This window comes from Mercenaria mercenaria, chromosome 15 (genome assembly GCF_021730395.1).
Source record: "Mercenaria mercenaria strain notata chromosome 15, MADL_Memer_1, whole genome shotgun sequence".
In the NCBI taxonomy this organism is placed as follows: Eukaryota; Metazoa; Mollusca; class Bivalvia; order Venerida; family Veneridae; genus Mercenaria; species Mercenaria mercenaria.
In genome coordinates, this window is record NC_069375.1 from 11,765,830 (window position 1) to 11,790,260 (window position 24,431).

Here is a 24,431-nt window from a genome sequence, read left to right on the forward strand (position 1 = left end):
ATTCTCATGCAAAGCTGTCATGTTAAAACAGTTCAGTAATATTTTTATAAGTTTTTCAATGTTACTATTGTAGTTACAGATGCATATGTATTGAAAAGATTTTTTAGCTTTTCAGTGAAAATTATGAACTTGTTCTTCGTGAAATAATACTGTACTCCTAAAACCATGCAGGATCTCCCCTGTATTTACTGCATATTTCTCAATACAAATCTAACAACCCATGAATATTCTACAACCAGTTATATATAAGGTGTTTTCATATTTGTTCATTAGCAGTCCATTTGGACTTTTACAAATTGAACCAATTGCAACAGATGCCTTCAAGAATGAAGGCTAAGTACTCTCTGAACGCATTTTTTACTAAAGAACTTGTTACAACAAGATTTTCAACAACACAGTCTCTGCTGCCTTTCAACTTATTTTCTGCATTTTCTTCTTTGTTTGTTTGGAATGTCTTCCTGCTTTGAATTTCTGAAACATAGAAAGCAGTATTATAAATTAGAAACATACAATGCAACAAAGAGACACAATATCATAAATTAACAAGAGGACCATGATGGTCCTGAATCGCTCACCTGTCCCCGCGTGACCCAGTTTTAAACTGAGTATGACATCGTTCTTTTTTCTATTATTTGACACAGTGACCTAGTTTTTGAGCTCATGTGACCCAGTTTTAAACTTGACTTAGATATCATCAAGATAAAAGTTCTGACCAATTTTCATGAAGATCCATTGAAAAATATGGCCTTTAGAGAGGTCACAATGTTTTTCTATAATTTGACCTAATGACCTAGTTTTTGAAAGCACGTGACCCAGTTTTGAATTTGACCTAGATATCATCAAGGTGAACATCCTCACCAATTTTCATGAAGATCTCATGAAAAATATGGCCTCTAGAGTCTGACAGGTCACAAGGTTTTTCTATAATTTGACCTAATGACCTGTTTTTGAACGCACATGACCCAGTTTCGAACTTTATATAAATATCATCAAGATGGACATTCAGACCAATTTTCATGAAGATCCATTGAAAAATATGGCCTCTAGAGAGGTCAAAAGGTTTTTCTATTTTTAGATCTACAGACCTAGTTTTTGAACGCAGTTGACCCAGTTTCGAACTTGACCTAGATATCATCAAGATGAACATTCAGACCAACTTTCATATGGCCTCAAGAGAGGTCACAAGGTTTTTTTTATTATTTGACCTACTGACTTAGTTTTTGACCGCACGTGACCCAGTTTTGAACTTGACCTAGATATCATCAAGATGAACATTCTGGCCAATCTTCATGAAGATCCATTCAAAAGCATGGCCTCTAGAGAGGTCACAAGGTTTTTCTATTTTTAGACGTACTGACCTAGTTTTGACCGCAGTTGACCCAGTTTCGAACTTGACCTAGATATCATCAAGATGGACATTCAGACCAACTTTTATACAGATCCCATGAAAAATATGGCCTCTAGAGAGGTCACAAGGTTTTTTTTATTATTTGACCTACTGACCTAGTTTTTGACCGCACGTGACCCAGTTTCGAATTCGACCTAGATATCATCAAGGTGAACATTCTGACTAACTTTCATGAAGATCCATTGAACAGTATGGCCTTTAAAGAGGTCACAATGTTTTTCAATTTTTAGACCTACTGACCTAGTTTTGGAATGCACGTGACAGTTTCAAACTTGATCTAGATATCATCAAGACGAACATTCAGATCAACTTTCATGAAGATCCCATGAAAAATATGGCCTCTAGCGAGGTCACAAGGTTTTTTTATTATTTGACCTACTGACCTAGCTTTTGACTGCACGTGACCCAGTTTCGAACTTGACCTAGACATCATCAAGGTGAACATTCTGACTAACTTTCATGAAGATCCATTGAAAAGTATGGCCTCTAGAGAGGTCACAAGGTTTTTCTATTTTTTGACCTAGTTTTGGACCGCACGTGACAGTTTCAAACTTGATCTAGATATCATCAAGATGAACATTCAGATCAACTTTCATGAAGATCCCATGAAAAATATGGCCTCTAGCGAGGTCACAAGGTTTTTTTATTATTTGACCTACTGACCTAGCTTTTGACTGCACGTGACCCAGTTTCGAACTTGACCTAGATATCATCAAGATGAACATTCTGACCAACTTTCATAAAGATCCCATGAAAAATGTGACCTCTAGAGTGGTCACAAGCAAAAGTTTACACACACGGACGGACGGACGACGGATGCTGCACGATCACAAAAGCTCACCTTGTCACTTTATGACATGTGAGCTAAAAACATAAACTAGATGTGTATCCATAGGACAGTGATCCTAGTAACCCTACTTCCTGTTACTGTTTACAGTATCATGACTCGGGTAATAATTTTCTCATGTTTTATTACTTGGAAGTAAAATATTTTTAGATACACGGGTCACTAACCTTAATGCCTCTAATGCATATTTTTGATTAAGTCAAGGGTAATTACTCTGGTCTTGAACTGTGAAATCCAAAATGAAACTCAGGTGGACAAATTAACATGCTGAATAGTATTCCTATATACTTTCATGCCACTTCAAATACTTTCTTAAGACGTTTTAAGCACTTTAAATACATTTTTCACTGAGTTAAGGACCATAACTCTGCTTTGGTTGAGTGAAATCCTAAACAGAATACCAGGTGCACTGCTCTCAACTGCACATGCTATATAACAATCCTCTAATGTTTTATAAGTCAAATACTTCAAGAGATACAAGTGAAACAAACTTATACACTCTTTAATGCGTATTTTAGACTAAATCAAAGACATAACGACGCCCCAGAATTAGAAGGGCGTAAGTGGAAAATCATACTTTTCGGCAAAACGAAAAAAACTGTCTATGAAAGATACGCCCTTCTAATTCTAAGGGCGTAAGTGGACTTTTCTGGTACAACAATTAAGTGCAGATACGCCCTTCTGTTACTAGGATTCTGAAAAACTTTTCACTTACACCCTTTTATTATTGGTGAATTTGGTCAACACAGCAGTTTGTGACGAAAATTTTTTTTTACAGAATTATGCCCCTTGGTGTGTAGTTTCAAAAAATGTATGATTCATAAAAGGGCGTAACTAACAATTACGCCCTTCTAATTCTGGGGCGTCGATAACTTGGCTCTGACTGACAGAAATTCCAAACAAAACCTCAGGTGCACATCTTCTTATGCTGAATGACAATCCTGTGAGGTTTGATGACTCTGGGTCTGATTCTTTTTGAGATATGCATGACATGAATTTTGATTGACAAAGTCAAGTCTAAGTGCCTACAAAAACATTTGTGTGTGTAGTGGGGGTGGGGGAGGGGAGTGGGCACAAAAGCCTAAAACAGTATCGTAAGTTACAAACGAAACATATCATAAATTAGAAACATAAGAATAATAAAGCAGCCAAGTGCCTCAAAAAAATTACAATATCATTATGGTATATAAAGAGTAATATTTTACCTTTTCAACATACAGAATCTGTATTACTGATTTGTTTATGTTACAAAGTTAAATGACAGTTATTACACAGTAAATATATTTAATTAGTTTGTTTTTGTGTTTAACACCGTTTTTCAACAGTACATCATTTATGTAACGGCAGGCAGTAAACCTAACCAGTGTTCCTGGATTCTGTATCAGTACAAACCTGTCTCCGCAAGTAACAGCCAACTTTCCCGAATTAGTAAAATTTGTATAAACTGCAAGCTACTAAGATGCTATTATGATAACACTATTATGATAAACTGTAGGGTTAACGCACGTTTTTTTGTGTAACAACATCTGCAGAATCCCAAGGGATTGGTTGGTGCACGAGCCCGTAGGGTGAGTGCACCAACATAGCCCGAGGGATTCTGCAGATGTTGTTTCACGAAACAAACGTGTGTTATCGCTATTCTTGCATAAAACACAACTAGTGCTGGAAATATCGAAAAAAAACAAGACTATTCAGCTGACATTTGCCGATCGAAGTCGGCCGTTTCAGGTTGTTATGGACACATGTTTTATTTATGCATTTCCAGGGCCTACAGAAACAGTGCATATTTTATACATGTCGAACGGACATTCTTGCTGTGGTAATTTCTTTAATATTAAATATATGTAAAATAAGTAAAATAGGACTCCCCCTTTTTCCAATATATCGGCAGGAACTTTAGCTTTAGAGGCTCGGAATTATGAGAAAAGGGCATAAACGGCATCCTATCTTTACACAATTTGGAGGTGAGGTGCCGACAGAACACAATTCTGCTTGGTTTATATTAATAGTCTGTCCCTTACGCTTTTTAAATGTAAACATTATCGTTTAATAGAAATTGGTATCGATACCTATATTCTTCATATCGTTAAAAATGAAATCTCTAGGCCTGTAACTAGAAAATTTTGCTTTGCACCCCACCCCATCGCAATCAAAGTTTGAAAAACACAAAAATTTGAATTTTTCCAACATTGATATAATCAACTTAGATTGGATTTATAAACTCAAACATGGTTGGTGAGATCTACAAATAAATTGAAAAAATATATAATAAATACCGTCTGTTCATCAAATGTTCATTTACTATGGAAAAATCCTTCAACTTTACGCTTCGTCATGTTTATGCTTTACATTACACACCATCACTACATCAGCAGACTGCATAGATGTGTAAAGTAGACACAAACATTTTTTAAAAGTTTTAGTGTAAGATTTAGTAAGCATGTCATCTTTCAAGATTCAAATCAATTTGAAAAACGAAATTGTATTTTTGTAAATGTTGTTTGCCTATCATTTTCAGGGATTAAATCGCGGCCTGTAAACTTACTTTGAGTCAAATACGCGTAATAATAAAATAATACGGAACGTCAATGCAGTCACGTATCAAGAGAGGTAGCACTTATTACAAGTTAAAGTAAAGTTAGGTTGAAAAATGATATTTTTAATAAAAATGCAGATGAAAAGATTTCATAAATCTCGGACCTTTCGACTTCGGCCAAAATTGATTCGGGATCCATAATTTGCTTACGTTGGACCCGCAACAGCATATTCAAAGCGTTCACCAACAGCGCGTGCTCATGAGAATCTCCTTGTTTGTACACGTTTTTTTTCCCTGTTTGTGCATGCCCGAAATCGGCAAAAAACAAATGTTTTATGCAAGAATGACATTTTATGAGAGAAAATTTGTTATAAATTTCAAAATCAAAAGAACAGATGTTAAGAGTTAATGGAAGAGACATAAATTAACATTACTTTTCACTTAATACCAATAGGCAAAAGTAGTCAATTCAAGTTATGTGTTTGATTATGAAACAACACTTTTTCAACAGTATTTCAGCTTTATGATAGAGGTCAGTTAAACTAACCAACATTCCTTGATTCTATACCAGTACAGACTTACTCTCTATTAGAAATCAACCTCAGGCAGAAAATGAATGACTTTAGACACTGTCTTCTTCTGTTTAATCATCAAACAAAACAGCTGCCTACAGACTGAACTCGGAATATCACAACTCAAAGCATTATGCTCTATCTACCAAGCTGACCAGGTGTGCTAAACAGTGATACTTGTATGAACTTCCTGTTATGTAAACTATTCAAATCTGAAACAAAAGAAGATGAAAATAAAAGGAACAAACATTTCTTTTCTGTCCTCTCTGTTCTGTATCAGGCCGGACTGAAGGATCTTTTATGTTCTCTGTTTCCATATCTTCAAACTCAGAATCAGAATCCTCTTTCTTATCTTTCTGACTGCCACCAGCTTCTCCATCTTCTTCCTTATCATCAAGACTTACAAATTCAGCAGCTAGAACAAAACACACAACTAAAATTTAATATCATATATCTCACAAATGAAAATGTTTTCACTCTGGTACATTAAGTGAGGCAGATGCTCTCGACCAGACACAAAGGTACTTATGAACTGCAGAATTTAGCAAAAATAAAAACAAATAAAATGCTTGAAATAATTAAATTAAATCACATTTAAAAATTCAGAACATACAACAAAGTCACTGAACACATGCTCCACATGAATAATTATATACATATCAGACATGAAATTAAAATCTAAGCACTCGTACAAAAATGTGTATTTCTGAAATATACATCATTCTGGAATGGAGAAGTTTACACAAAAGTATTTGTAATTGTCAAAAAAATATATAATAAGTTGGGACAGGTGTCCTTTTAATTACTGAACTCTGTGCAAAACTTCTTTATCGACAGATTTATACCAAGGTCACTTTAAGGAGGCAAGTTTTTAGTTGTTGATCAAGAATGGTCTTTTGACCATATGACTAACAAGTTAGTTTAATAATTCAAAAAGAAGTTGATGTATAGTGAATACAGTAAATAACTCAAATGCATGTTTGACAAAGCATGCTAGAAATGAAACAAACCCCTAAAGACATTAGTCTGTCCCACATCTTCAATACGGTTTGTCCCATCTTTTCATTACGGTTTGTCCCACATTTTCACTATGGTTTTTCCAAAATTTTAATTACGTTTTGTCCTGCCTCTATGTTCATACTGTTTCTCCCTTGTTTTCATTTAATTTACGGTTAGTTCAATGGAAAAGCAAGCAATGTGCCCACATTTACAATTAGACATATTTTCACTATAGAAAAACTGAGGACAACTTTATAGTACTACAAGTATGAATAAAATCAGACATACTAAATTTGTACAAGCCTCTTCACTATGGACTGTTAAGTATTTAACAATTAGTTCGCTGTCAAACCATCAATTCTCAATCAATCTTTGTATTTACAACTTAAGACATGAAAAAAGCGCTTTAAGTATAAAATTATTACCACATTTTTAAACAGTAAACATCAACTGTTTTGAACTGAATTAAAGCAGTATTAATGCTGAAGAACATACCTGGATACAGGTCACTGAGGCTGTCAGTATCACTTATCTCCCCTTCATCATTGTCACCACCTTCATCTACAGAGTTGACTCCCTTCCTAAGATCAGGATTTTCTTGGACCTTCCTTCTTCCTCTAGGTGGTTTGTACTCTTTACCAGTTCTTTTGCATTCCTCCCCTAGAGTACAACAGAAATAATTTACTACATCTACTCACAAAATGTACTTATTGTTTACGGCATCAAAGGCAAAATGGTTAGGTCAATGAATTTGTTAAATATGTCTTGCGCTGCATTGGGTTAGGGGTACTGTATGGGTTGGCACCTTGGGTTGCCTCCCAAAAAAAAATTCAAGTTCTTTTATTGGTAAAATATATGATGGCAGACTATTATTGATTGATTAAAACACTATAATGACTATTCTGTCATTAACTGAAAGTACATCATCATAATGACTGACATAGAACTGCAAAACTGAAGTAGTTATAAAAGCTACATTCCAAGCTGAGAAAATGTGTCTTGTATTGTTCACAGAACAGGCGAGTACTTTAGCCTAGTGAGAACAAGCATTGTCAGTTAAACACAGTGAAAGAAACATTGTCAAACTTTTTAACTTTTTAGAAATTAAAGAACATATTTTTCTTAGTACACTTTTCTTACCTATTCTCGCCATATCAAGTTTAGCTTCATAATGTTTTCATTACTGTGTACTTTAATAAGTGTTATATTTGCAAATAATACCAAATTCAATTGGGAAGGATACAGAACAGATATCAACAAGAGCTGTTTAGTTTATACAGAATTTATTTTAGGTCGATTGTGAAGGAAGTTCTACAACTTATATTAATCACTCTCGACCCCTCATTCCTGATGGAATCCATCGCCACGAGGGTATGAGAGAAGAGGCCAGTTTCCCTTTTAATGCTGAGCGCCAAGCAAGGGAGCTACTGGTACCATTTTTCACGTCTTTGGTATGACGCGGCCGGGGATCGAACCCACGACCTCCCGCACTCGAAGCGTACGCTCTACCACTAGGCTATCGAGGCTGTCTAATGACAATGTGTTAGACCATTTAAAGCCCTTCCACCTTATGCTAGCTTACATACACAAGAGGGTCATAATGACCCTTGCTCGCTCACCTGAGTAATATGAGCTACACGTTTCAAATGTCAAACTGATGATTTTTAGAAATTTTTTGGAAGATTTTCCGATGTACAATCAAGTAACCCCTGGGGCGGGGCCAATTTTACCCCGGGGGTCATGATTTGAACAAAGTTTGTAGAAGTTTACTAGGCAATGCTACATGTCAAAGATCTAGGCCTTCTGGTTTATTTTTAGAAAATTTTGAAGATTTTTCTATCTACAATCAAGTAACCCCATGGGGATGGGTCAATTTGACCCTGGGGTCATGATTTGAATAAATTTTGTAGAAGTCTATTAGGCAATGCTACATGTCAAATATCTAAGATCTAGGCCTTCTGGTTTATTTTTAGAAATTTTTTGAAGATTTTCCTATGTAAAATCAAGTGACCCCTGGGGCGGGGTCAATTTTGACCCCGGGGGTCATGATTTGAACAAATTTTGTAGAAGTCCACTACGCAATGCTACATGTCAAATATCTTAGCTCTAGGCCTTCTGTTGTTTTTTTTAGAAAATGTTTGAAGATTTTCCTATGTAAACACATGGTAAAATCAAGTGACCCCTGGGGCAGGGTCAATTTTGACCCCGGAGGTCATGATTTGAACAATTTTGCAGAGGTCCACTAGGCAATGCTACATGTCAAATATCTAAGCTCTAGGCCTTCTGGTTTATTTTTTTAAAAAATTTGAAGATTTTCCTATGTAAAGTCAAGTGACCCCTGGGGCGGGGTCAATTTTGATTCCGGGGTCATGATTTGAACAACTTTAGTAGAGTTCCACTAGGCAATGCTACATGTCAAATATCTAAGCTCTAGAGCTTCTGGTTTTTGAGAAGAAGATTTTTTAAGATTTTCCTATGTAAAATCAAGTGACCTCTGGGGCGGGGTCAATTTTGACCCCGGGGTCATGATTTGAACAAACTTGGTAGAGGTCCACTAGGCAATGCTTCACACCAAATATCTAAGCTCTAGGGCTTCTGGTTTTTGAGAAGAAGATTTTAAAAGTTTTTCCTTTCGGTTGCCATGGCAACCAGTTCTGCATGGAATTCAATTCTTTGAACAATTTTGAAAGGGGACCACCCAAGGATCATTCCTGTGAAGTTTGGTGAAATTCTGCCCAGTCGTTTTCAAGAAGAAGATTTTTTTAGAAATTGTTGATGGACGACGCACGAAGCATGTGACAGGTGAGCTAAAAAGCTTAACAAAATTTTCTATGCTGAAAAAGAGGCACAATTTAACAAGAAAAAATGTGAGCCAGACTTATGAAACTTGCCTTGTGAAATCTCAAAGTGCTTAATTCCTGAGAAACACACTAACATACAAAACTTCCTCAAAACTTTCTTGTTAAAAAGGGGATAATCTTAACTAAATAGAAGCTAAGGTATGTAACTTGTCCTGTGAGGTCAACTCAATGATGCTAAAGACATAATATTGTAACAATTTTTAAAGAAATTGGCCTAGCAATTCTCAAGAAATCTGCACACATGTAAAAATGTGTGGTGAATCTCAAACTAAACATTAGTCAAGCTGTTCAGAGTTATGGGATTTGATGCTATCACCTCATTTTATAACCCCGAACGCAAGTAGCTTCAAATCAATATCTGAATTAGTTTTTTTGGAGATAGTAACTTGTATGCAAAACTTTAACCAAGATTTTCTAAGTCCAAAAGGGGCATAATTTGCCCAAATACATGTCAAAGTTATTGGACTTGATCCTGTGGTTATTGACGTAGAAAAGGAAAAATAAGTTTCAAAGCTAAGCTATATGCTTTTATATGATTGCTATATGTACTTGCATACAAATCTTTAAACAGGATTTTCTAAATATAAAAGTCGGAAATGTCAGATTTATAGGCCTTGATGTTATCACTTAGTTTTATAACCCAAAAAACACATGTGAATTTTCAATTAAATATCTGCATTAGTTTTGGTGACAGTGCCTTGGATGCAAAATTTTAACCAGGATTTTTCAAGTCCAATTTGGGACATAATTTGCCCAAAATATATGTCAAGAGTTATGCGACTTGACCCAGTGATATTGGTAACTGACCTAAAAAAAACAAGAGCTGTTCGTAAGACAGCACGCTCAACTTTTCTCAGTGCTTGACTCTGAATTAGAGCTTTGCCAGTAAAAAAAATTCTAAGTTAAAAAGGGGCATAACTCTGTCAAAATTCAAATCAGAGTTATGGGAATTGTGTCTCCTGGTGTAGACTTTGATAGTAAATAACTATTTTGAGTTTCAAGTCAAAAGCTTTAACAGTAACAGAGATATTTGACTTTATCAATTTTTTTTTTTTAAAATTCTTAAGTTAAAAAGGGGCATAATTCTGTAATGGGAATTGTGTCTCTAGGTGCAAACTCTGATTGTATATAACTATTTTGAGTTTCAAGTCAAAAGCTTTAACAGTAACAGAGATATTTGACTTATAACAAAAAAATTCTAAGTTAAAAAGGGGCATAATTCTGTCAAAATTCAAATCAGGGTTATGGGCATTGTGTCTTTTAGTGCAGACTTTGATTGTATATAACTATATTGAGTTTCAAGTCAAAAGCTTTAATAGCAACAGAGATATTTGACTTTATCAAATTTTTTTTAAAAAAAAATTCTTAAGTTAAAAAGGGGCATAATTCTGTCAAAATTCAAACCAGAGTTATGGGGATTGTTTCTCCTGGTGTAGACTTTGATAGTAAATAACTTTTTTAAGTTTCAAGTCAATAGCTTTGATAGTAACAGAGATATTTGACTTTATCAAAAACTTTAACCAATGGCAACGGCGAAACCGGGGCGAGTGCAATAGCTCTACTTTTTCTTTGAAAAGCCGAGCTAAAAAAGGAACAAGAGCTGTCACTAATGGTGACAAATGCCCCCGCAGTGCCTTGACCTTTGACCAGGTGACCCCAAAGTCAATAGGGGTTGTGTACTCAATAAGTACTATCAGCACGTGAAGTTTGAAGGTCCTGGGTGCAGTGGTTCGCGAGTAAAATGCCTTCATGCAAGAAGTTAACACTGGACCCTGTGACCCTGACCTTCGACGTGGTGACTCCAAAGTCAGTAGGGGTCATGTACTCAATAAGTACTATCAGCATGTGAAGTTTGAAGGTCCTGGGTGCAGTGGTTCGCGAGTCAAGTGCCTTCATGAAAAAAGTTAACACTGGCCCCTGTGACCTTGACCTTTGACATGGTGACCCCATTGTCAGCAGGGGTCTTGTACTCAATAAGTACTATCAGCAAGTGAAGTTTGAAGGTCCTGGGTGCAGTGTTTCGCGAGTAAATTGCTTTCATGCAAAAAGTTAACATTGGCCCCTGTGACCTTGACCTTTGATGTGGCGACCCCAATGTCAGTAGGGGTTGTGTACTCAATAAGTACTATCGGCATGTGAAGTTTGAAGGTCCTGGGTGCAGTGGTTCACGAGTAAAGTGCCTTCATACAAAAAGTTAACGTTGTGACTAATGAACGAACAGACAGACAGTTGAAAACTAATATGCCTCCCTTCGGGGGCATAAAAATAAGTTTTAAAGCTATAATGCCTTTATTAAATGATAGCTATACCTTTTGCAAGCAAAACTTTAACCAAGGTATGCAGCTAACCCCAGGGTGAGCAGAATAGCTCAAACTATTCATTCTTCAAATAGCAGAGCTAACAAGAGCTGTCACTAATGATGACAAATGCCCCCACAGCACCTTGACCTTTGACCTGGTGACCCCAAAGTCAGTAGGGGTCGTGTACTCAATAAGTAATATCAGCATGTGAAGTTTGAAGGTCCTGGGTGCAGTGGTTCGCGAGTAAAGTGCCTTCATGCAAAAAGTTGACGATGTGACGAACGAACGGACAGCATAAAAATTCTTCTCCGAAACTGCTACCTATGTTTGAGAAAGAATGAACCTCTACCAAATTCCAAATGGATTGATTTGAAGGAGATCTGAACATCATGTAACACCACCTTTTCATGTCAAAACCAGTTATCTTGACCAAGCTGTATGTTATGCATCAACCAATACCAATCAAATGCTCAAATTCGATAGATTATGTTTATGAAAAGAATGGCTTTTTACGGTTCAATCTTTAAAACAAGTATTTTTTGTTGTTTTAATAAGTTCTTTTTGTTTATAATGAAACACAACAAAATCACATAAACGACTTCAGTTACAGAAACTTGTCTCATGCAATACTTGTCATGAATGCATAATTACTCCTGGTTTCTTCTATATTAACATTTAAAATAGCCTGCTCATGGCAAGTGATTCTGCCTTCACAACCAGTGTAGACTAAGATCAGCCTGCATGGATCAAGGTCTTCACTGTTTGCTACTGAGTCAGAAAATTTTCAGTGAACACCTATTTGAATAATAAGTGGTACTGCCCAAACTGAAATGAACCAATCCATTTTAGAAATTTTGCAGGGTAAGGGTTAAATTGAGAAACAAGGCAGTAAGGAGCATATTGTTACATGAATAAATAACAGTATAACCTTACATCTAGCAAGGAATCTCTTAAATTTCCCTCCATTTACATGTCTCTCCACATGAACAGGTGTCTTGTTAACATGACTCATGGTTAATGTACAGAACAGCTGGTGCCTGCAATAAAATCAAAAACAAAACATTATGGCCTAGAAAATCATTAACCATGGCAAAGGTAGGTGGAAAGTTCTAATTCAACTGGGTGTCATTTTGTGTGGCCCTTTGGTGACATATTATAAAGTTGAATTCCTTCAATTTCCCTGCCTGCATGATGCCTGGCATTAAAACTTCAAGATAGGATTTGGAGTGTGTACAAGGCAAAGGAGTCTGATGAAAACTGGCTGGCCCTTTCAAATCTGCATTTATGTATTGCATTTATCTCCTTTTTTTGCATTTATAGAGCTATATTTTCACCTACAAAACAGCCACATGTTGTTTTGAAAATTAAATAAAAAAATCATTGCTGAAACTAGAGCTATATGAAACTATCTCTAGTATCCTGTCATGATAAAATTTCTACTGAACACTGAACAGTAAACAGGGAAGTGAACTACTCACTCATGATGTTTCTTTGTGCTGGGTACCAGGTGAGGTTTGTATTTTTCATAATTTTTGTCTTCCCTTGCCATTAGTTTGAGAAACTTCTTTCCATGAACATAACTTGTGACAGCATCCTCTCTGTATGGCATCTCATGACCAGACAGTGAACATCTCACCTTTTAAAATATTTCAAATCAAGAGATTATGAGAGTTTTAAGTAAGCCAATTCAAGTATTGCAAATTTTATAAAAACTGAAGATGTAGGTTGTCCTAGCAATGACTTTAAAATTAAAGGCACTCGTCAGACCTCCAGATTTGGCTAAAAATAATATTACTTTCAAATTGAAGTTTTTGTTTCTAAAATATTTTAAAAATTCCGAATCTAGAAAAAAAAATGATGACCGCATCGGGAATCGAACACCAGACTGTCACAGAGATAAAGACATTTTTCCTTTGTCATAACCAATAGCGCTATAGTGAAAGTAGTGAAAGATGACTTCAAAATATAGATATTTGCAATCGAGAAAGCGTGACAAATGTTTTTTGATTTTCTTCATAACAAGAGCTGTCCGTATTTTTCCCCGAGATTATGGAATTATAAATACTTGTTTCACAATAACAAACTTTTGATATCATCTCCCGTTTTTTAAGATAAAATACAGTCTCCTAGCTCTTTGTAAATACTGTTCTCAGCATTCATATTGATTACCGGACCTTCAGACTCTGGGTCTAGAGGTCTGGTTACCGAACCCTATATAGCCGCTGCCTTTATAATTTATAGCCAAAGCTTATATAAGGCTATTTTCCCTATCTACATATTTGAAACCTAGAAAGTGTTCCTGCACCTTACTATATATCCTTCAAGTACCAGATTCACAAAGAACATAATTATAGCATATTTGAGCCATGCCACGGGAAAACCAACATAATGGCTTTGCGACCAGCATGGATCCAGACCAGCCTGCGCATCCGCGCAGTCTGGTCAGGATCCATGCTGTTCGCTAACAGTTTCTGAGTGAACTTTCTCTAATAGTTATAGGCTTTGAAAGCGAACAGCATGGATCCTGACCAGACTGCGTGGATGCGCAGGCTGGTCTGGATCCATACTGGTCGCAAAGCCACCATGTTGGTTTTCCCATGGCACGGCTCATTTATTGACCTGTTGACTACTGTCATTCCTACGTTTCTTACAGTTCTCAGACTATTTTTATAGATCTTAAAATATTTAATTGACGAGAGCAGCATTTCTTTTTTACATTCGTTAAATTTTTTATCATTCCTTAAAATTTTCTGTCCGCTATTCTCATTGGTTTCATTTAAAACATGAAATTCTATTGGTGCGATCAGTTTCTTTAACAACACGCTAGAGTTTTCACGCCACTCCTTGAAATTCTTTGTGATCGTGTCACTTCTCATACAAAATTTAAACGGTAGTAGTTACAACAAGAAGAAAAATGATAATAATAGATGGAGTTCTGAAAACAGAGACAGATATGTGTTAAGGAGAAACAATGCGAGTGAGAGATTTACAGGAGCATCTTGAATTGGCTTGTTGCAAGGAGGCTCAGGGTAACTTTTACATTTTGTGTTGAGAAAATATAGACTGATGTTCTAAACGTTGCTCAGAAGTAGGATTCAATTAGCATGTTTCTCACAGATTTTATGTTGTAAATTATTCTTCTTACTTGTAGCTTATTTACTCTTGTTAACATACACTTGTAATATAGTCGGTTAAAAAAGCTCATTGTTACTTATAATTGTCTTGTTGACTCATAATAAATCTTATCTTATAATCTTATCTTAACTTATAGTAGTTACATTGACTGAAATATATACCTAATTCTCGATATTCCGTGGTTTCTCGTTCATTCCGTGGCTGTCAAAATTACGACTGTGCTGCTGCCGCGCATGACCGAAGTTCATGCAAGTTTCTCAGAAAAGTAAATTAAGATTTGTAAGCATCCAAAAATGCGCAATAAACAGTAAATCACAGGTTAGTATAGCTTATTTACTTAAACATATGGAAATGTGAAAAAAAAAAAAACACTTTTCAGTGCTAAGGAAATAGAGGGTGGCATACAAAAACTTTTATTAAAATACAAACATGCAAACCCATTGTGACAAAGTTGTAGCAATACATTAAGCAGTCCCCTAACTAAATACTGAGCAGTGTAATTTGTCAAGGCACCCTTCACCATAGCGACCATCAATTAGCCAATCAGAGCCACGATTCAATGAGAAGCTGTCAGCTGATCCAGACCAATGTAGGTCAACATACATGTGGTGAGATTTTTCATTTTTTGTCATATCTTGTTGATTTTTCAACTTAGCATGGTTATATTGAAAGGTTGCAGCTACTTTTGGTTCAAAAACAACATGTCACTTACCTAACATCGAACACGCATGCGCAATTTGGGCAATTAAGAGCCACGGAATTACGAGAACACAGCATATAGTGTTAAAATTATTTAGACATTTATCAGTGTAAATATATTTTCCCATACACAATGGCTAAGTCACACAAAGGAAGGAAAGAACCGCAGAAATTGATTCTGAGCCGACCAAATCAGTAACCAAGGACGTCGTCATGAAACTGGAATAGGTGGGATGAAGTTCTTCTATTTTGTTGATAGTGACGGAGAGGATGATACATCAGGGATCGAATTTAACGGTCGCTAATTCGCAAAATTCGAGTAAAAATAAAAAAAATGTGAGTGGAAAATCATGGCACTCAAATATTTTCGCGATCACGATCTTTAAAAACTCCTTTCGGGCAGTTAATTTACCGATAATCACGTGACTGCTTCTAGACGCTTGTAGCTTTATACAAAAGTAATTATCGGATATGTAAGTAAGCGTCTAGGCAATATTAGTTTTCATTTTTGGCGTCTGTAATTTGCAAAGTTATGCAAAAATGGAGAGGAAAATAACATGTTTCTTGGTGCAGGAAGGCCCGCGGAGCTCGAAAATGCTAGCAACACTACCGGCAGTGACCTGAGAAAAACTTAAAACAACAACGTCCAGCAAAAAGTCCAAAGAATCATTGAGTACTTTGCAGAAAGTCGCAAGCCTGTCCGGACCGTGAACTTTTATATGAAACCAAACAACAACAAATCAACTTAAATTTAGCACGCTAACAGCTTTTAAATAATTGCTAGGGCAGCCCTTTTTTTGTAAATTTGGGGAAGGGTACCAGGTCCCTTTTGGAGGGGAAATTTACGTCGCGAAATCATTGTTTGGAGGAATATATTCGCTGAAAAGTTGTTAAAATCAGGACTGAAAATCAAAACTAATTTCATTTTTTTTTGCATGGGGAATTTTTGGCCAAGGTGGGGAAAAAAGTATACTTTTTAGATTGGGGAATGGGGCCGAATTTCGGCCCTAAAATCAGCATAAAAAAAGGCCTGTAGGGGAACCAATCACTTTGCTAGTTGAAAGAGACCCTGCACTTTACTATATATCTTTCAAGTACAATATTTACATAGAACATACAGCATATTAATTTATTGACCTGTTGACTACTGTCATTCCTACGTTCTTAGTTCTCGCGAATACTAGAGTAAGTGTACTCGGTTTCGCACAGTTCACGGTTTCGCACACCAAAGAATTTTCCGTTTCTTGTAATGAAATACTTGCCAAGAGAAATTTAAACTGGTGAAATCAAGGGACCAGGTCTCCTTTTGAATGTTCCTATAGTTTTCTAAACGACAAGCAGGCATCCTGATAAAAGACAAAGATATATAAAAGTGTAGTAAAAGTATCACCCAGACAGCATAAAATTAGACACCACTGAGGGTACCTCGCTTGTGCATGGTATAGCAACATCATTATGATAATGACAGCTAAAAATACAGTTTCTACAGAAGTATCAGTGTTGTGCAATTTCGATTCAACCAATATCCGTACTGTACAAAGAATTAGAGAATTTTTAGTCACGGTGTGCGAAGGAAGTGTCTAGCCGTCCGGTAACCGGACGCCTAGCCTGCGTTCTAGTCGTCCGGTTACCGGACGGCTAGCAAATCCTCAGGGGATTTTCTAGTCGTCCGGTAATTGATTTCTTAATGAATAAGTAATGATTTTATATAGTTTTAAATGTTATTTACTTAAAATATCAATACTTATCTGATTTTTCAGTCGATTAAACGCAAGAGATCGTGTTTGTTTACAAATCCGTTGATATTCTATTTTTAGAAATGATAAAACATTGATCGCCGAACGTCCATATGCTATTTTGTAAAAAGTGATGTTTTTTTCTAATGGCCTAAACTTTAATTATTAAAACACAAACTTTTTGAAGAATGGAAAGCTTAAAAAAAGCAATTCATTCATTAATTTTGAATATAATTATTTCAAAATAAAATGGATTAATTATGAACGCTTAACTATTGACCATATCGACATTAAGGATAAATCCCGTTTTCCGTTTTTTCTTAAAGTTTTGAACATCACGCTGCCGCTTTTGAAATTAGATGTCATTTAAAACAGTTATTCATTAAAAAATACTTGAATACTAAAATATGAAAATTGAAAGTACTTCAAAACTGTTTTAATTTTGAAAAATCAAGTGGAAAAGTTAAAATTTAAAAATTCCGATCCAATAAAAGCCTCCAGATGAACAGATTTTAGTAAGAGACGCCACGTCGATCTCGCCATTATTAAGTTCGGCAAACTTCCATTTTATCGGCTGAATAATGCAGTGATTTATTGTAAATGTTTATAGTATGTATTTACACAAAATTTTGTTTGCAGATAAGTATAGATATCTTAAGTAAATAACATTAAAACTATATAATATAGCGAAAATGGCCTTCGCTATACAGGAGTTGACACTCCTATTAGAGACAGAAAAGGTTCCTAACCCTAACAGGCAGAAATAACTACAATATAGGTCACTTACTACCCAGATGGCCCTGGATTTCGGTGGATGATACAAAAGTACATGTACAATCAATGGAGTCTGGTCGTGAAGCGATGCTGCTCGTTGGTGATTGGTCCTCCTGGCCATGTGATAGGAATCCTCCTCTCTGATTGGCTGGTTCTCCTGTGACCTCTTACAGTGACCTAACTAACCCTAACTACGTTCCCACTACACTCCCCCCCATTCTATAAAGTTGGTCACCAGGGTCCGTGTGAGTCACACAGAAAAGAGATGGCCTGGGAGGCTATAGATGGGTTCGTCACAGAGACAGGCATAACAGGGATACCCTGCTTAATAATAATCATGGAGGTTTCCCCAATAACGATTTTACATCTCGTGCCAAACAGACCAGACAACAAGGACTTCTGAAATCATGGACGAGATTCCCCATAGGAGATTGTCATTTAGAAGTGGTTGTTCCAAACATCTCTTTTAATAACTGGAATTAAGGTCATGGGATCCCCATACTGACCTAAGTTCATCATTTTCTGGGTAACCCAGATAAACATATTAAATTATTAAGGTCCTGGGATACCCAGGGGAAGAACTAATACCGATACTAATGCATACCAGGAACTACACATACTTACATCAGCTTATAACTTTAAGGTTACCCGGAAAGGCATAATAAATCATTAAGGTGCTGGGATACCCTGCGGAACAACTGTCTTATCAAAGTGTATCATGGGATACCCATACTGCAGTACACCAGGACATACCACAAAATTTACCTAGCAAAACATTCAGATCTGAGAACTCCCCAGTCATTGAAATACCTCATTTAAGATCATGGGACCCCCATATTGATCTTAAGAAGCAAAGCTGTCTAAAGTTTGGACCATTCTGCATTAAGGTTTAAAGAGACCCAATAGAATTTATAATCTATGGAAATAGTTTAGCACTTGACAGTATCAGGACAAGTTATCCCAATGATATACCTGGGATGCCCACGAGGCTTGGGTGCACTGAGCAGATGGACAATTTCTACATCTAGAACAAGGATAAACCCGGGATACCAGGAGGCTGGGGAGACCCCAAGAAGATGGACGCAGTTTCTGCGTCTATTGAAGGACGAGGCATTGCCTCTACTGATCCGTATAGGAAAAAGGATCTGAAGTAGGTGATCCGTGACCCGGAGTCCCTTTCCCCAGGCCCTTAGCCAAGGATCTCTATTGCTAAGACCAGACCGGTCCTGTGACAGATCCCGGAATCCCCATCCCCATCTGGAAGAGGTTTTTGCTACAGCCAAAGGATGCTGTGATTAAATAAAGGCTGCACAGACTTTGGTCTCACACTAGGAATGTTAGCAGGTGATACCAAAATACAATCAGACCCACAAGTGAGACTCTGGCACACCATGCCCCTACTGTTCTGTCCATCTGAACAGGAGACCTGAACACATCCCAGAGACCCTACACCAACAACCTCTCTTTCAGTATTTCCACAATGATGTGAAACTGTTGCGGCAGAGGCAATGAGGCCTGACTAAACCTGTCAGAATTCAACATTATTACCCTGGACTGTGAATGGAAAGTGTAGTACAAACTTTCTATCTCTGAACGAAGGGGCGAGTAAAACCCTGAGGGAGGGAGTGGTACAGAGTACAATGACAAGGTTGCTGGTGGCGGCAACCCCAAGCAAGTGAACCTTCATGGGCAAAGCCAGGTAGGAATAAACTAACTGTTGGTTCTCCAACGTGATAAGGTGGCAATTTCCCAGAATGATTGAAGGGCAATACCCTACCATGCTCTTGATATTGAACATAGCTGCTGGTATCAGGTCCGCAAACCTTTGGAATACAATGGCCTCTGAGCTTTCCACCGGTGCCTTGACCTTTAGTAACAAGATTCCCTACTATTTCCGATTCATCTATGACCTTACGTTCCCAGATGCACTTGAGGTCCAGATGACTTTGTACTGAACTGGGCTTTAGTTTGGCATAAACTTGGCGAGAAGTTTAGTGGAAGACATTGGTCATGGCCTTCACCCTAGAGTCTGAAGTCCCAGCTTTGCTGTCAAAAGAGTTACTCTTGTAAAAACCAGTCTCCGAGTTGGGCAAATCTGACGTATCATTTTGCCTATTTCCTTTAGCCACCAGAGATACATCAATTTCACTTATAGGATATCTTATTGTAAGGCAGTTCCTATAATTATCTTCTTGAATTACCATTAAAATATACAGGCCAGTATTAAAAAGAGTCACAGTGTTGTGCTCAAGAACATTATTGGATAACTGCTCCCTAAAAACCGTATCTTTGTTATTGTCACAATCTGCAGGGCACTCGGACACTGGAGCTAATTGAGTTACCCATAGTGTTTAAATTGCACAGGTTGTTGCAACCAGGGTATTTGCAATGTTCATGCTTTGGTGCAAAGCTAACTGGACATTAGGATCAGGAGAGAATACGGTTTCCGTATTGTTTAAATTGAACAAGGCCCTTGGGGATAAGAAGATACTGTATCAGTATTAATGTGTAAATCACATGGGGTGCTAGAGCTGGGGATGACTGTAGCATCCATGTTGTCTATAGCACACATGGAACTAAAAGAAGTGTTACATACATTATCTGCCTTATTGTACAGAGCACGTGGAGCGCTAGAGACAGGAGTGACTAGGGTAACCATACTTTCTGGGGCATCCAAAGATATGGTATGTACGGTATCTGCTTTATGGTTTAGGGCGCTAGCGTTGTGGCTGATACGGTACCCGTGTTATTAATAGTGCACATGGCGTTGGAAGGAAAGGTAAGTACTGTATCCGTAACACCATCCAATTCATATGGGGTGCTAGACTGTTGGTCTACTACGGTATCCGCATTGTCTATATTGCATGTGGCATTGGACAGAATGGTAGTTACAGTATTTGTATTACTGTCCATATTGCATTGGGTGCTGGCATTAAGGGTTAATATGGTAGCCGTATTTTCTAAATTACTGGGGGCGCTCAGAGAAAGGTTAAGTACAGTATCTGAACCAACACACATAGTGCAAAGATCATGAGTGGGTACAGTCTCTGATTGTGAATGGTCTCCTTCACTAATTAACTTGTTGGGAATCAGTAATTTAGTGGTGTCAGCAAAAATTACTCCCACCATTATCTGATGCAGAGTTATCAAACTGGCTACTGGTCAGTCTACTGCTCCTCTGCAGAGACTCATCACTGACTCCCTCAAGACTGGAATCTGGACTCAATAAAGAACTAACAACCCAGAGCTATTTGCCTGCTCTCCCAAGGTTTCAGACATGCTCCCCACATGAGACCACTACTATCATTTTCCCCACACTCTCCCCACTTCTAAGAGAGCTTGATGATTTGCATTCAGTAACTTGGACAAATCCTGCTCTGCAAAGTCCAGAAAGTTAAAGAACTGTTCAAGGTCTTCATCTGATTTTATTGGAACCCGGGGGACACAAGGCACACTACCCTGATCCTTAACTAGAGTATCACAGAACAAATCCCCCAATTCCGTTGAGGTACTTACCTCACACATTTCCAGGGAAATCTCGGATTTGGAGAAGTGTGAGGAGGCTTCCTCCTTAGCACACTCTCCCTTAGGAGATTAATTTCTGACTTGAGGACTCCTATGATTTGTTCAAGGTCATCATCTGATTTTAGTGGAACCCGGGGGACACATGACACACTACCCTGATCCTTAACTGGAGTATCACAGGACAAATCCCCCAATTCCGTTGAGGTACTTACCTCACACATTTCAGGGGAAATCTCGGATTTGGAGAAGTGTGAGGAGGCTTCCTCCCTTAGCACACTCTCATTCAGGAGTTTAATTTCTGACTTAAGGGCTCCTATGACTTCATCATCTTCCTTAAATTTCTTTAAACTAGACTCAACAATTTCGTCGGAGTAGTTCTTCCACCATGATGATTTGTCATTCAGGGACTTATTTTATTTCTTAGAATTCGTGTACAAGTCATCAGATACTCCACACAAACACAATATATGTCGCATTTCTCTGTCAATGTATCTACTTTCTTTTGGAGGCGATCCCTCTGGTATTTTAGTTCTTGATTTTCACCCTCCAGAACTTGTATTCTCTGTGATAAACTTTCTTTACGTATTGGCGAATTGTAGGAACAGTTAGCCCCATGGGGAGTTACAGGAAAAGTCACGGGATACCCGACATGTGTTTCTGAGAGATACTGGAGGTTATTAGCATGACCTTGGCTCAAGACCTTTACCGGAGATGCAGCCCGCACTGGTGTCACAGGTGGCATATCATAGGTCGTCTTACATGGTGTGTGGGGGACTACTGTTTTTGGTGAAGACCACCCATGCCCATCTTCTGCCGTCACGCCTAGTGTGTGAGGGGATACCACCTCAGGGGGAAAATATTCTAATTGTCTATTGGCTGTAATGCCTGGTGTGAACTGGGATAACGCCCCTGGGGACCAATATCCAAACCCCCAATTTGCCCTCATGTCCGGTGTGTGAGGGCTACCCCTCCCGGTGAAGGCCACCCATATCCCCACAAAGGCGGGTAACATCCCAAATGAGGCCCAGTCCCACCCGAGTTACCTGGGGATTTTGTATTGCTGCAAGGAGTACTTACTTCTCAGCCATACCTTAGATATAAAGTATAAAGCTGATAATCTGTTGTAAATTAAAATACTCTACGTTTTGCTATTTGTTTTCTTGAATTCTGAAAACCTCAATAACAGACAATATCCCTACACCCTCTCTAATTTTTATTCTTTTTGACCTTTGGTGCAACAGCAATAAGATATGTACAGGGAAGGATACCTTCCACAAATGAACCAAAAGAAACAGTAACAGTAACACTTACTATCTTTCTATCCTTGAATTGAATAGAATGGAATGAAATAACTTTTGAATAATTTTGAAAAATTCCAAGTCACCGGTTGTTGTTGTTACCGGAACTTCCGGCGTAAAATGAAAGTACTTTCGGTTTGGCACGTTTTCCGTGCGCGAGGCTTAAACTTCTGAAAAAAAATGACAAAACAATTTCTTTTGTCGAAGAAAATTTAATCCACTAAAGAATGTTCGAACTAAATCGATATAACCCCAAAAGAATAGTCGTTTGAGCCTTACGGCGATTTTCCCAGTTTTTTGACAGTCCGCAGGCTGTATAAACCGGGCTAGAAATTATAGAAATAACCCTTACTAATCTTACACAGGAATCCTGTTCAGAAAAAACCTGGCCGAAGGGACAGTTCAAAGACTTTCGCCTTCTACTACGTAACGGACAGGGACCTACTAGGGAATTTCCAGGCGAGATGTTCGCGATTACTTCTGACACCAATATAGCGAAAATGGCCTTCGCTATACAGGAGTTGACACTCCTATTAGAGACAGAAAAGGTTCCTAACCCTAACAGGCAGAAATAACTACAATATAGGTCACTTACTACCCAGATGGCCCTGGATTTCGGTGGATGATACAAAAGTACATGTACAATCAATGGAGTCTGGTCGTGAAGCGATGCTGCTCGTTGGTGATTGGTCCTCCTGGCCATGTGATAGGAATCCTCCTCTCTGATTGGCTGGTTCTCCTGTGACCTCTTACAGTGACCTAACTAACCCTAACTACGTTCCCACTACAATAAAATCACGTCTTATTCATTAGGAAATCAGTTACCGGACGACTAGAAAATCCCCTGAGGATTTGCTAGCCGTCCGGTAACCGGACGACTAGAACGCAGGCTAGGCGTCCGGTTACCGGACGGCTAGACACTTCCGTGTGCGAAACCGGGTACAAATATGTCCGAATAATGGGTCATTTTCTGGCTATATTGGAGAGCTACCAGTGGTGAGCAGTTATCACATGAAGAATAACCTAGTGCATAAATAAAGAGCCATGTATCTATTCTTCTGTCTGAAAATGCAAAATAATAAATTGCTTCCACATATTTCAGTCTATTTCAAGAAGTGTGTAAAAAGTGTGCGAAACCAGGTACACTGACTCTAATGACAATAATCTAAAACGTGTCACTAAGACAAGTTGAAGTAAGAGATTTAAAAAAAACTGCAAAATTAAAGTGGTATGTATACCTTTCCGGTAGATTCATCATACTTTAACGAAGGATAATTGCCTAAGAGCGACTTTAACTTGTTTGACATTTTTCACGTGTTTTGATTTCAGTTACCTGCCCTTGACATGTCTAATACCTTTACATGCCGTAGCGCTTCCGGATCCGTAACATGGAGAAACTTAGATATCCTTCTAACTTTTCAGTTTAATAATATTAATTTTATTGCATTTTATATTTACAATAGGATTTGACACAGTTTACACCAGCATTATTAAGATAAGATAAGGTGGGATATATTTTGAGTCGGCAAAATGAGTAACAATACAACATAAGCACTCCAGGTGCTTTAAATTTGAACTCTTTCCGGAAAGTAACAATTTTTAACAATTTACAGTACCATTCAATACAAAATGTTTTAGATTATTTTTATTTTTCACAGGAAACCTCTCAGCAAGTGTTTAGTAATTATTCAATTCAATACCAAAATTCATACAGTATTGGAGGAAAATACCTGAACTTTAT

The 24,431-nt window shown here is 37.6% G+C and overlaps 1 protein-coding gene across 1 annotated transcript; it reads right to left on the reverse strand.

The window, feature by feature from the left end:
* Window positions 1-338: 338 nt before the first annotated feature.
* Window positions 339-24,039, reverse strand: LOC123546727 (surfeit locus protein 2-like). The gene is made up of 6 exons (XM_045333232.2): window positions 23,929-24,039; window positions 13,002-13,159; window positions 12,457-12,560; window positions 6,858-7,022; window positions 5,612-5,778; window positions 339-471 (listed from the first exon to the last, which is right to left on the reverse strand). Exons 1-6 carry the CDS (start codon window positions 23,995-23,997, stop codon window positions 412-414), a joined length of 723 nt encoding a protein of 240 aa, XP_045189167.2. The 5' UTR covers window positions 23,998-24,039; the 3' UTR covers window positions 339-411.
* Between the last annotated feature and the right edge of the window lie 392 nt (window positions 24,040-24,431).